A 13888-nucleotide genomic window follows, 5' to 3' on the forward strand; every position below is an offset into this window, starting at 1 on the left:
AGGTTCCCTGCTGTTTTGGGATGGCATTATGTGGAGCCGACGTGCGTCGCTGGTGGTCATTGAAGGCGCCGTAACGACTGTATGGTACGTGAATGCCATCCTCCGACCGATAGTGCAACCATATCGGCAACATATTGGAGAGACATTCGTCTTGATGGACGACAGTTCGCACCCCCATCGTGCACATCTTGTGATTGACTTCATTCAGGATAACGACATGGCTGGACTACAGTGGCCAGCATGTTCTCCAGACATAAACCCTATCGAACATGCCTGGGATACATTGAACAGGGCTGTTCATGGACGACGTGACCCACCAACCACTCTGAGGAATCTACGCCGAATCGCCGTTGAGTGTGGGGTAGTCTGGACCAACAGTGCCTTGATGAACTTGCGGATAGTATGCCACGACGAATACACGCATGCATCAATGCAAGAGGTCGTGCTATTAGGTATTACAGGTATCGGTGTGTACAGCAATGTGGACCACCACCTCTGAAGGTCTCGCTGTGTGGTGGTACAACATGCAATGTGTGGTTTTCTTGAGCAATAAATAGCGCAGAAATGATGTTTATGTTGATCTATATTCCAGTTTTCTGTATGTGTTCCGGAACTCTCGGAGCCGAGGTGATGTAAAACTTTTTTTGATGTGTGTATAAATAATTTAAAGTCCTCGCTGTGTTTCTCTGGCCGTATGTGAAAGCTAAGCTCATCAACTACTTTAGGGATTTTGATACGGTTTTCAGTAATAAATATACTGATCAAGAAGAAGGTTTGTGTGTACAGTTTATTATCGCTAGACAAATCGACCAAGTCTTCGATACTTAAAAGGGACATGTCTGGGTACAAAAAGGAATTTGTTTTTAAACGTTTATGCACAGACCGATTCCACACTTCTAACTACGCCCATGATGGCGTGTGATTGTTTTGCTCTTGGTTTGCACATAGCAGCGCTTACAGTCTTGATGGAGGGGGAGGGGGGGGGGGGTTGACACGTCAGTAAACCATTTATCTCAGCAGATAGGTGAAGTGTTCAGTGTACATGTGTCAGTACTGTCATACATGTACAGTAAAAATGAGCGGAATAGTTAACGTTAGGAATGTTTCAAGTATTGTGGCATATAAGGTAAGAAGGCGTTATCCAACGGAGGATGGTGTAGGACATTATGACACTTCTGGTTTGGTGGCTCTGATTATTTAGAAACATGAATATTCTTTTGACAGCTCAATTGAAGTTATGTTACATAGAATAGTGGATGAATAAAACGACATTATAGATAATAACGATTAATAGTGTTAAAGTTTGTAGTCCTAGTGACAGTGATGTAAAGAGTACTCCTCAAACAGAAGCTAACAGTTCTGGTGACTATGAACGTTCACCAGAAAACAAATCCACTATTGATTTATTAACAAAATTTTTGGAAGAACGTTTTCAGTGTATTCATGATGACTACCACGTAAAGTTGCGACCTATAGCCCGTTACTGACGAGACGCCATTCAATAGGAAGAGCATTGAACATCAAAGTAATATTTAACTATATGGAGAAGAAAAGACGTAATGAACATCGTTTTCCCCAAAAAAATTAATCGAGAACTGGAGATAAAACAACTCATGCTGTCTCAACTTGACATAGCAAGGAATGAAGGAAAATGTGGCCATTACTAGCACCTGAAAATTTGGGTAATGCCGAAAAGAAAGGAAATGGGGCACACAAAGTTTAAATGTTCTGCAGCTTTCGTAGCACGCCTCAAGAAAAAACACAGTAGGTCCCGTGGACGTATCACTGCTTTTATGACAGCCAGAGATGTACAGAAAGAACAAGGTATTCGACAGTCTGAGGCCCGTTTTGTCAAACAATTAGGAAAACTGCAAGTTTTCACATACAGCCACACTGGCATTCGGAACACCGTTCAAAGTGGATTTAATTTCGAAATAACTTGTGGTGTGACACTTACTAAAAAGGGGAAAAATCAACAGTTGCGTTGGCCCAGTATGCACACAATACGACTCATACACTACTGGCCATTAAAATTACGACACCAAGAAGAAATGCAGATGATAAACGGGTATTCGTTGGACAAATATATTATACTAGAACTGATATGTGATTACATTTGTACGCAATTTGGGTGCATAGTTCCTGAGAAATCAGTACCCACAACCAGCACCTTTGGCCGTAATAACGGCCTTGACACGCCTGGGCTTTGAGTCAAACAGAGCTTGGATGGCGTGTACAGGCAGCTTCAAGACGATACCACAGTTCATCAAGAGTAGTGACTGGCGTATTGTGACGAGCCAGTTGCTCGGCCACCATTGACCACATGTTTTCAATTGGTGAGAGATCTGGAGAATGTGCTGGCCAGGGCAGCAGTCGAACATTTTCTGTATCCAGAAAGGCTCTTACAGGACCTGCAACATGCGGTCGTGCATTATCCTGCTGAAATGTAGGGTTTCGCAGGGATCGAATGAAGGATGGAGCCACGGGTAGTAACACATCTGAAATGTAACGTCCACTGTTCAAAGTGCCGTCAGTGCGAACGACAGGTGACCGAGACGTGTAATCAATGGCACCCCATACTATCACACTGGGTGATACGCCAGTATGGCGATAAATAAAAATGTCGTGTGACTAGGGCCTCGCGTCGGGTAGATCGTTCGCCAGGTGCAACTCTTTCGATTTGACGCCACTTCGGCGACTTGTCTGTCGATGGGGATGAAATGATGATGATTAGGACAACACAACACTAAGTCCCTGAGCGGAGAAAATCTCCGACCCAGCCGGGAATCGAACCCGGACCCTTAGGATTGACATTCTATCGCGCTGACTTTTCTTTCTTTCTTTTTTTTTTCCCGCGTTTGTTCGTTGTATCTACTCGGGGCGGACGTCGTAAGACATCCGATTAAGTTCGTTGATGATCGATTAACTCAGTTTTTTTATTGCAGAGGGTACGTAACCCTCTGTCCGAACACGCTGAGCTACCATGCCGGTATTACTCAGCTACCAGGGTTTGACAGTATGACGATGACTAATACACGCTTCCAATGTGCGTTCACCGCAATGTCGCCAAACACGGGTGCGACCATCATGATGCTATAAACAGAACCTGGATTCGTCCGAAAAAATGACGTTTTGCCATTCGTGAACCCAGGTCCGTCCTTGAGTACACCATTGCAGGCGTTCATGTCCGTGATGCAGCGTCAAGGGTAACCGCAGCCATCGTCTCCGAGCTGATAGTCCACGCTGCTGCAAACGTCGTCGAACTGTTCGTGCAGATGGTTGTTGTCTTGCAAACGTCCGCATCTGTTGACTCAGGGATCGAGACGTGGCTGCACATGCCGTAACAACTATGCGGATAAGACGCCTGTCATCTCGACTGCTAGTGATACGAGGCCGTTGGGATCCAGCACGGCGTTCCGTATTACCCTCCTGAACCCACCGATTCCATATTCTGTTAACAGTCATTGGATCTCGACCAACGCGACATTACACGTTTCCTTCAACTCAAAGTGCTTTGCTGTATCTGTCAGTGACTAAGCAGTTTTAATACATTTCAGGCAATTGCGAGCATAAATTTATAGCATGAATGATGATTAGCGCCAGGAAAATGTTATGGCCACTCCAATAATTCTTGTTTGGTCGTACTACAATATTTATTGATGTACTCATAAATTTAACACCTAGTTTATGATTGCGAAACATCCCATTCCGCGCCTCTGCCTTCGGTATACCCAAGACTCCTCAGGATCATTTTCTTTGGTGCTTGGGCAGATATTTTCAATCTCGTTTTTGCCATGTGTAGCCGAAGTCAGCACAAACAAATAATCCTCGTCAGGTCTTTCATGCGACGCTCATTGTCGACGCAATACGTTGGTTTGTTTCCTGTAACGAACAAAATTATTTTTAAAGCGGAATTTTACGTGTTTATTCATAGAGCAGTGCCAAATTAGTCTGTTCCGATATTCGTTTTGCCGGTATATATTAATAGGGGCAGCGAAACACGAATGATAACCTACACTGCAGCAGCCGCTGATCAGTTCTTTAATGTTCCTGTTAACAAAGGCTGGGGCAAAAAAATGACCCAGAGAACAGCGCTCCAGGCTACAGAGAAACACAGCAGAGGAATGGATATACAGTAGTAACCTGATTGCAAAAGACGTTAAAAGTGCGCACCATTCATCTCTCGGCACTTTGGGGCCCTGGTCAGCAAGTTGCTGAAGGCTGAGCGAAGGTGGCCTACTGGAATTGCTGCAGTCTCATCCGAAATGTCCTGCTGCATTTCTTGAAGACTACTTGGGTTGTTGCGATACACCTTAGACTTGAGGATCGCATACACGAAGTAATCGTACATTGACAGATCAAATGGTTTATATGGCTCTAAGCACTATGGGACTTAACATCTGAGGTCGTCAGTCCTCTAGAACTTAGAACTACTTAAACATAACTAACCTAACGACATCACACACAACCATGTCCGAGGCAGGATTCGAACCTGCGACCGTAGCAGCAGCGCGGTTCCGGAGTGAATCGCTTAGAACCGCTCGGCCACAACGGCCAGCTGACAGATCAAGTGACGTGCGTGGCCAGCTAGGGCTGCGACCGTACTGACTTCTGCCAACAACCCTGTAAAGTGCGAAGACCGTGTGAAAGTGCTCGAAGGTTCGGCCGGCTGTATGAGCAGTTGCTGCAACCTGATGGAAGTAGCCGTAGGTCTTTTCCTCCTCCGTTAATGCTGCACAAATTCACGTCCAACTGTATCCACTAGTCCGGGCCACTTTTGTTTACTCCACCCTGTTCATATCGATGAAAATAAAACTAATGTCGCCCATATTAATTCGGGGCCTCTACAGGGTGAAAAGTATTCAAACCGACAAACTCTGGGAGGATGTAGAGGATGTTGTTGTTGTTGTTGTTGTTGTAGTCTTCAGTCCTGAGACTGGTTTGATGCAGCTCTCCATGCTACTCTATCCTGTGCAAGCTTCTTCGTCTCCCAGTACCTACTGCAACCTACATCCTTCTGAATCTGCTTAGTGTATTCATCTCTTGGTCTCCCTCTACGATTTTTACCCTCCACGCTGCCCTCCAATACTAAATTGGTGATCCCTTGATGCCTCAGAACATGTCCTACCAACCGATCCCGTCTTCTGGTCAAGTTGTGCCACAAACTTCTCTTCTCCCCAATCCTATTCAATACTTCCTCATTAGCTATGTGATCTACCCATCTAATCTTCAGCATTCTTCTGTAGCACCACATTTCGAGAGCTTCTATTCTCTTCTTGTCCAAACTATTTATCGTCCATGTTTCACTTCCATACATGGCTACACTCCATACAAATGATTTCAGAAATGACTTCCTGACAGTTAAATCTATACTCGATGTTAACAAATTTTTCTTCTTCAGAAAAGCTTTCCTTGCCATTGCCAGTCTACATTTTATACCCTCTCTACTTCGACCATCATCAGTTATTTTGCTCCCCAAATAGCAAAACTCCTTTACTACTTTAAGTGTCTCATTTCCTAATCTAATTCCCTCAGCATCACCCGACTTAATTCGACTACATTCCATTATCTTCGTTTTGCTTTTGTTGATGTTCATCTTATATCCTCCTTTCAAGACACTGTCCATTCCATTCAACTGCTCTTCCAACTCCTTTGCTGTCTCTGACAGAATTACAATGTCATCAGCGAACCTCAAAGTTTTTATTTCTTCTCCATGGATTTTAATACCTACTCCGAATTTTTCTTTTGTTTCCTTTACTGCTTGCTCAATATACAGATTGAATAACATCGGGGAGAGGCTACAACCCTGTCTTACTCCCTTCCCAACCACTGCTTCCCTTTCATGTCCCTCGACTCTTATAACTGCCATCTGGTTTCTGTATAAATTGTAAATAGCCTTTCGCTCCCTGTATTTTACCCTGCCACCTTTAGAATTTGAAAGAGAGTATTCCAGTCAACATTGTCAAAAGCTTTCTCTAGCGGATATCAAAACAAATATTTTTCTCTGATGTCATTTTTTCCTATGAGGATTATTTAAACTGGTGGAGGCCGTATTACGCTCTTCAGTTGCAGGCAACTGCTGTCCACCAGTGTAGTAGTGAATTGTATCTGTTTACTACTGGAGCGATACACCTGTAGTGAGTACACTGATATGGTTGGTGCGTACTATGTATCGCACCACAACGGTCGAGCTGCACAGCGGATTTATCAACAACGATATCCTAATCGCCGTACCCGCACCTTTGATGCTATGTACCAACGTCTGCATGAGACCGGGTCATTTAGCAAATTACCTGGACAGGGACGCCGTCGCACGGTAAGAACGCTGCAGTTTGAGGAAGCTGTCTTGCAGCATGTGGAGCGGGATCCTTCAATCAGCACTCGTGCAACTGCACGTAACATGGGGACGAATCAGATGAATGTAAGAACAGTCCTTCGAGAGCAATTGCTACGTCCATTTCAACCTGGAACCAGTTGATTATCCACCCAGAGCACAGTTTTCGCAATGGTACCTGGAACAGTGTGAAATGCATCCTCTGTGTTGTTTACCGATGAAGCAACGTTTGGGCGTGATGGAGTCTTCAACATGCACAATTTGCAAAAAAATGGTTCAAATGTCTCTGAGCACTATGTGACTTAACATCTATGGTCATCAGTCCCCTAGAACTTAGAACTACTTAAAACTAACTAACCTAAGGACAGCACACAACACCCAGCCAGCACGAGGCAGAGAAAATCCCTGACCCCGCCGGGAATCGAACCCGGGAACCCGGGCGTGGGAAGCGAGAACGCTACCGCACGACCACGAGATGCGGGCACAATTTGCATGTTTGGTGTGAAGATAACCCACATGCCACAGTTTCTAGCTCCCATCAAGTGCGGTTCTTCGTTAATGTGTGGGTCGGTGTTGTTGGAGACTGTTTACATGGACCGTATCTGCTACCTAGGCCATTGAATGGCAGGCACTATTACAATTTTCTCGCCAGAGCATTGCCAGAATTGCTGGAAGACGTCCCGCTCCCTACAAGACAACGCATGTGGTTACAACATGACGGGGCGCCGGCACATTTCAGTCGTCGTGTGCGTCGATTCCTGGACCGACGGTTCCCAGAAACGTGGATTGGCAGAGGTGGTCCTGTACAACGGGTTGCTCGATCCCCAGATATGTCCCCTCTGGACTTTTTTGTGTGGGGAGAGATGCGCAACCTTGTTTACGCAACTCCTGTTGCATCAGAAGAGGATCCGGTTGCCCGGATAGTAGCAGCAGCAGGAACAATTCAGGATACTCCTGGGGTTTTTGCCCGTGTCAGACAGAACATGATCCGACGGTGTAACCTTTGTTTACGTGTCAGTGGAGGAATTTTTGAAAATTTACTGTAATTGAAATTGGGTTGCGTTAATGTGTTGTCTCTCGGTCATAAAAAATATGGAAAAGTGTTTGTTGTTTTAATTAGTTTGCCGCCAGAGAAATCTTCCTCTACCGGTTGAAATACTCCTCATAGGAAAAAATGAAATTAGCAAAAAGTATTTGTTTTGATGGCTACTACAACCTCCCAGAGTTTGTCGGTTTAAATACTTTTCACCCTGTATGTCGAACGGACAAGTAAAATTCCGCGTTAAAATTCGTTTCGTTCGTAACAGGAAACAAAGCGACGTTTTCCGCCTGCACAGGGCACCGCATGAAAGATATGACGAGTCGTATTTCTCTGAGCTGACTCGAGCGACACATTTCAAAACGAAATTCAATTACCTGCCGAAACACCCAAAGAAAATGAACCTGACGATCCTTACGGACGCCCTCTTCGTCGCAGTTCGCTACTTTGCTAGCATGCTCGACATGTGCCAGTTGGCCAAAATGAATCATTGAAAAGCACCTGTTGAGAAGGGCGGAAATCCGTTCGTTGTTTGACGCGGGGGGCGGAATCCCAGAGAGGGCGGCTGTGGTCAGGGCGGGAGGAAACACAGACACCTGAGGCGCGAGGTGTGTGGGGCATGGAGAGTAGGCCGCGGGCGCTGACTCACAGGAAGAGACGGCACGGCCAGGGGGACTCTCCCTGGTCCTGTGTGTCCCCCCTGACAGGCTCCAGCGCAGTACAGCCTAGCGTTCCTCAAGCAGCGCATCGTCTCACGATCGACCGGTCTTCTGTTACAGGTGAGCCGCCACTGGCCGCACCTGCTGCAACTACTACCGTCATACCTGTAATGTAAGTACCTACTGTCAGTTACTACCTCGTACTGTGTGATGACCTCAACACTCGGTAACGGTCCGCTTATAGTGACCGTATTAATTTACTTTAATAGCCAAGCCATCTGTCTACTTGGGAATACTGTTTAATGTAGATGCAGCTGAGAAGACAATATGGGGAGTGGGAAGTAGGGGGGAAGGGAGAGATTTACACCTACAACCGTATTAAAAAAAAAATTACAGAAAGAGCGATGTAAGTAAACTGGCGCCGCCGCTGTGTGCGCCCCGACCTCTGGAACAGGACACTAACGGAGGACAGCCGCCAAAGAGTACGTGTCCTCACTGGAATGGATTCAGTTCATTTAAAATATTGTAACGTGAAATAGTCATATGTTGCAGTTGGAGAAAATGTACCTGGCGACTTTTGGGTGAGATTTCCTGTACATCGCAGATCGTTACTTCGCTAGCAGCTGCTGTAGAAATACGACAAAATTTTATTGATGCGTGTTTAAACCACTTCAGCGTGTGATTCGTATTTCGAATTTGGAGACGTGTTAAAATGAATTGATGTGACGAGTCCTACCTGTCCGAACGCAAAACTGATATGGGGTATTTCTAATACGCTGTTGAAAGCCCCACTTTTTTTAGTGAAACTGACAAGCTATTTATTCCGTGTATGACTTTTACGGTAACAACCATGGGTGCTATCGTCCTTCAATCTCCGAGTACACAGATATTTATTAATTCAAGGCTTAATTTGCTATTACTACTGGTAGTTCTACAGGGTTTGTGTCCAGGCCTCGGATAGTAACAACACTGCATCATCTTCAAAATCTAGAAAAAAAAAGCGTTATAGTACTTTGGATTTTATGCATTAAGTATATACGAGGTGTGTTTTTTAAGTAAGGTCCGTTTTGTTGTAGACACTACTGGTTCACGCGGATACCGCGACGAGTGCGCGCGTCGTGTACCGGCATGCCTCAGGAACAACTGTACTCAGTTTCAGCTCTGTAGCTAACCTGTACGGTTCTGTTCTGTACTTTCAAAATGTTTAAGACTATCAACTCGCCTACCGCGTGTGAGGTTCGGTCAGTGATACGGTTTTTGTCAGGAACCTGTCTGCTGCAGAAATTCATCGTCAGATTTGGGAAGTGTACGGTGATACTGTTATGAGTGAAAGCAAAGTGCGTTAATGGGTACGAGAATTCAGAGAGGACCGCTCCGGTCGCCCTACTTTGATTACAGACGATTTGGTAGCTTCAGTTGAAGCGAAGATTCGTGAGAACGGGCGCTTCACAATAACAGGTCTCTCAAACGAATTTCCTGGCGTGTCGAGATCAGTGCTTTATAACATTGTTCCTGAACACCTAAAGTTTAGGAATAGGAAACTGTTCTCCCGTTGGGTCCCGAAACTCCTAACAGAGGACCACAAAAACCAAAGATTTGAGTGTCTGATGAAGTTCTTGGCTCGTTATCACGAAGAAAGTGACGGCTTCTTGGGTCAGATCGTAAACGAGGGTTTCGCATATCACGCCCGAATCGAAACAGAGCATGGAATGGAGACACACCCACTCGCTTGTAAAAGTGAAAGCCAAACAGACTCTGTCCCAGCGCAAAATCATGGCGTCGGTGCTTTGGGATAGGCAATGGTGTTTTGTTGGTCGACTTCTGCAACGAGGAACCACTATCAGCGCAGAAGCATACTGCCAAACCCGGAGAAAGCTACGCAGAGCGATTCAAAACAAAAGACGCGGCATGCTGACAAAGGGAATTGTCCTTCTCCATTACAGTGCAAGACCTCACACTGCAGGTTGACCCGCGATTTATTGGACAGTTTTGGCTGCCAAGTTTTACCCCACCCACCCTGATCTTGCGCCGAGCTTGTACCATCTGTTCCTCCACCTCAAACAACACCTCAGTGGCAACCGTTACAATTATGACGACGACTTGAAAACGGCAGTGAACTCTTGGTTATCGGAGCAGGCGGCAAGTGTTTATGAAGAGGGTTTTTTAAAACTGGTTGAGAGGTATGATAGGTGTTTGAACAAACTTGGCAACTATGTCGAAAATTACAGTGAAGTATGTACTTTCCGAAAATAAATTTACTTTTTTGTAAAAAACCTTTCGTTGTGTACTTATGTTCCAACGGACCTTACTTAAAAAAACACACCTCATATATATATATATATATATATATATATATTAGTGTGCATAAAATCGGAAGTAACGTAAGGCTATTTTCCTGACGTTGAAGATGATGTAGTGGATAAATCGGTCGGAAGTACCATAAGGCGTTCCATGGATGATGTACACAGAGAAGTCACAAGACTAGAAAATTGTATCAGAATGCAGGATGGCGCACAGGCCCAACGCTTCGTGCAACAATTCGCAGTTGACTCTCAACATATGGAAGTGGAACGTACAACTTCCTGTAGACAAAAACTGTGTACCGGATCGAGACTGGAACTTGTGATCGCTATCTATCACGGACAAGTGCTCACCAACTGAGCTAGCCAAACACGACTAACGTCCCGTCCTCACAGCCTTACTTCCACCAGTACCTCATCTCCTACGTTCCAACTGGCGGAAATAAAGCTGTGTAGACGGGTCGTGAGTCGTGCGTGGGTAGCTCTCTTGGTGAGCGCTTGCCCTTGAAAGGCATGAGTCCCGAGTTTCTTGTCAGTCCACACTCCGCTGTAGAATGAAAATTTCAGTCTGGAAATGTAACGGGTAATAGACAGTAAGACTCATGATTGTAAGACTACAGGACTACATCCAGATACTGTTCTGCACTCACATCTATTCAGTATCTGAGTTTGTGTACCGAACAATTTAAGGTGGAACGGCGACGTAAAACTATCAGCAGGTAAGGCAGATCAGGATGTGTAGTCCACCTGCAAAGGAAGTAGCTCAAAATACCCTCATTCAACCAATACTTGATTACTGCTCGTCAATCATCATGGAACATATTTTGTGTTAAGACATAATGACCTTTCTAGACTCTGAGAAGCTCATCTGCAGAAACTAGCACGGTCATGCAAGACACAGCTGGCCCTCTTTGTGCATGATATACAACAGGCTCTAGATACCGGCCGGCCGGAGTGGCCGTGCGGTTCTGGGCGCTACGGTCTGGAGCCTAACGACCGCTACGGTCGCAGGTTCGAATCCTGCCTCGGGCATGGGTGTGCGTGATGTCCTTAGGTTAGTTAGGTTTAATTAGTTCTAAGTTCTAGGCAACTGATGACCTCAGAAGTTAAGTCGCATAGTGCTCAGAGCCATTTGAACCATTCTAGATACCGGCTCCCAGGTTGATGCCACATTTCTCGACTTTCGAAAGGCGTTCGACTCTTCCGCACTGTCACCTCCGCCAAAAAGTGCGCGCTTACGGTCTATCCGATGACATATGCGGTTGGATAGAAAGTTTTCTAACAAACAGAGAGCAGTATGTCGTCCTGAATGGCGTGACTTCAACAGAAACATGCGTAACTTCAGGTGTGCCCCAGGGCAGCGTAATAGGTCCGCTGCTTTTTACGATTTACATAAACGATCTGGTTGGTGGTACTGACAACGGCATTACACTGTTTGCCGATGATGCTGTAGTCCACAGAAAAGTAGTACCACACGAAAGTTGTGAACAAATCAATGAGGATTTACAGAAAATAAATGCGTGGTGTAATGACTGGCAGTTATCTCTCAATATTAGTAAGTGTAACCTGCTGCGTGTAACAAGGCGAAAATCCCCATTAATGTACGAATACAAAATAAATTCCCAGTCTTTGGAAGCGGTAACATTCGTCAAGTATCTCGGTGTACTATTCGAAATGATCTCAAATGGAATGATCAGATTACACAAGTAACGGGCAAGGCAAACTCTAGATTGCAGTTTATTGGTAGAATCCTGAAGCGATGCAGTCCTTCAACAAAGGAAATTGCTTACAATGTGTTAGTTCGTCCAGTCTTAAGAGTACTGTTCGTGTGCGTGGGACCCTTACCAGTGGGTCTGATTCAAGAGATTGAGAAGGTCCAAAGAAGAGCGGCAAGATTCGTGACTGGTACATTTAGCCATTGCGAGAGCGTTACAAATCTCATAGAAAGTTTGAAGTGGGACACACTTGCAAATAGACGACGCGCTGAACGGAATGGGCTGCTCACTAAATTCCGAAATCCGATCTTTGCCGAAGATGTAGAGCGTATGTTATTACCACCAACTTTCAAATCGCGCAATGATCATCATTCAAAGATAAGGGAAATTAGAGCTCGTACTGAGGCGTTCAGACAGTGGCTTTTCCCTCGCCCGATCTGCGAGTGGAACGGTGGGGGGGGGGGGGGGGGGGGGGAGGGGGAGGGGGAGGGGGATATGCCACATACCGCTTGGGGGCTAGCGGAGTATATATGTAGATGTAGAATCTGTGATCCGTACTAAATAGGGCTGATAGAGGAAATAGAGAAGACCGTAAGATGAGCAGTATGTTTCGCTACAGGTTCATTTAGTAAGCACGAAAGCGTCACATACATGCTCATTTAACTCCAGTGGCAGACGCTAAAAGAGAGGCGTTCTGTCTCACGGAGGAGTTTACTGTTAAAATTCCGATTGTGTCGGTATGTTGCAAGAAGAGTCAACTAATATATGTCTTCAGCCTACGTAAATCCCACGAAAAGACCGTTAAAGTAAAATTAGAGTGTTTCGAGCTCACACATGGAGGCTTACCAATAATCGTTCTTCCCACTGACCTTTCGTTAGTGGTACAGATAAACGGTGAAGTCAAAGCGGCACACGAAGTACCCTCTGCCACACACCGTAAGGCGTAATGTAGGAGCCGGCCGCGGTGGCCGAGCGGTTCTAGGCGCTTCAGTCCGGAACCCCGCTGCTGCTACGGTCGCAGGTTCGAATCCTGCCTCGAGCATGGATGTGTGTAATGTCCTTATTTATATTTAAGTAGTTCTAAGTCTAGGGGACTGATGACCTCAGATGTCCTCTATTGCTTAGAGCCATTTTTTGTAATGTAGGAAATGATACGAATTGCCCTTTAACCTTGATTATGAGTAACACTTGTAATCTTTCCTCGGGAATCTCCTCGTCTCCTCGGCATCGTCGACAGTAATCACTCGAAGTTAATAGGCGGACGTGCTCTGATGGGAACGACTTCGTAGCGCCTGCGAAATGCAAGCCGACGTGCTCTCCCTCACGCGCGGGCGCCGCGCCGAACGCATTACGTTAATCGGAATCCGCTTCACAAACGGGCGAAACGGCTACCCAATACTCGCCACCGTCGGAATTCCATCCAATCGCGTAAAGTACCGCGATCTCTCTCTCTCTCTCTCTCTCTCTCTCTCACTCCCTGTCAGTTTCGCCCGTTTTCAGTTGTAACTTTGCCAAATGACAAATTTAATTAGCTGCTACAGGAGCGAAGAGCTGACGTGACGCAGTCAATCTGTCGGCCCGATTCCCGGATCCGGCCGCGGCTGGCCACGCGTCGCGCGTCCTGCCGATTCGTAGCCGGAATTCGCCGTTCTTTCATCTTTTTGTATCGTGTCTGACTGCGTGAATGGCAATTAACTTGCACGCTCCTCTCTCGCTGTCGCTCTCCGGTATGCGGCGCCGCCCGTATCCGTCGCGCTTTCAATTTCCCCCGTGCATTATGAAGGGATTCGGAATTCGACCGTCACGAACAATTACACTCGATTGCGGATCCAATTAGACTG

At 45.9% G+C, this 13888-nt stretch overlaps 1 protein-coding gene across 2 annotated transcripts in view; it reads left to right on the forward strand.

The window, feature by feature from the left end:
• LOC126483607 (dystroglycan 1) overlaps window positions 1–13888 on the forward strand; it is a 290424-nt gene that overhangs the window by 133098 nt on the left and 143438 nt on the right. The window contains exon 1 of one of the 2 annotated variants that reach the window (XM_050106643.1): window positions 8185–8204. The exons of the other annotated variant lie outside the window; for it this stretch is intronic. Within the exon in view, the coding sequence (XP_049962600.1) occupies window positions 8203–8204 (2 nt within the window). The 5' untranslated portion in view covers window positions 8185–8202. Of the gene's footprint in view, window positions 1–8184; window positions 8205–13888 lie in introns of those variants that run through there. 2 annotated transcript variants of the gene reach the window in all.

The sequence above is a fragment of the Schistocerca serialis genome, chromosome 6 (genome assembly GCF_023864345.2).
Source record: "Schistocerca serialis cubense isolate TAMUIC-IGC-003099 chromosome 6, iqSchSeri2.2, whole genome shotgun sequence".
In the NCBI taxonomy this organism is placed as follows: Eukaryota; Metazoa; Arthropoda; class Insecta; order Orthoptera; family Acrididae; genus Schistocerca; species Schistocerca serialis.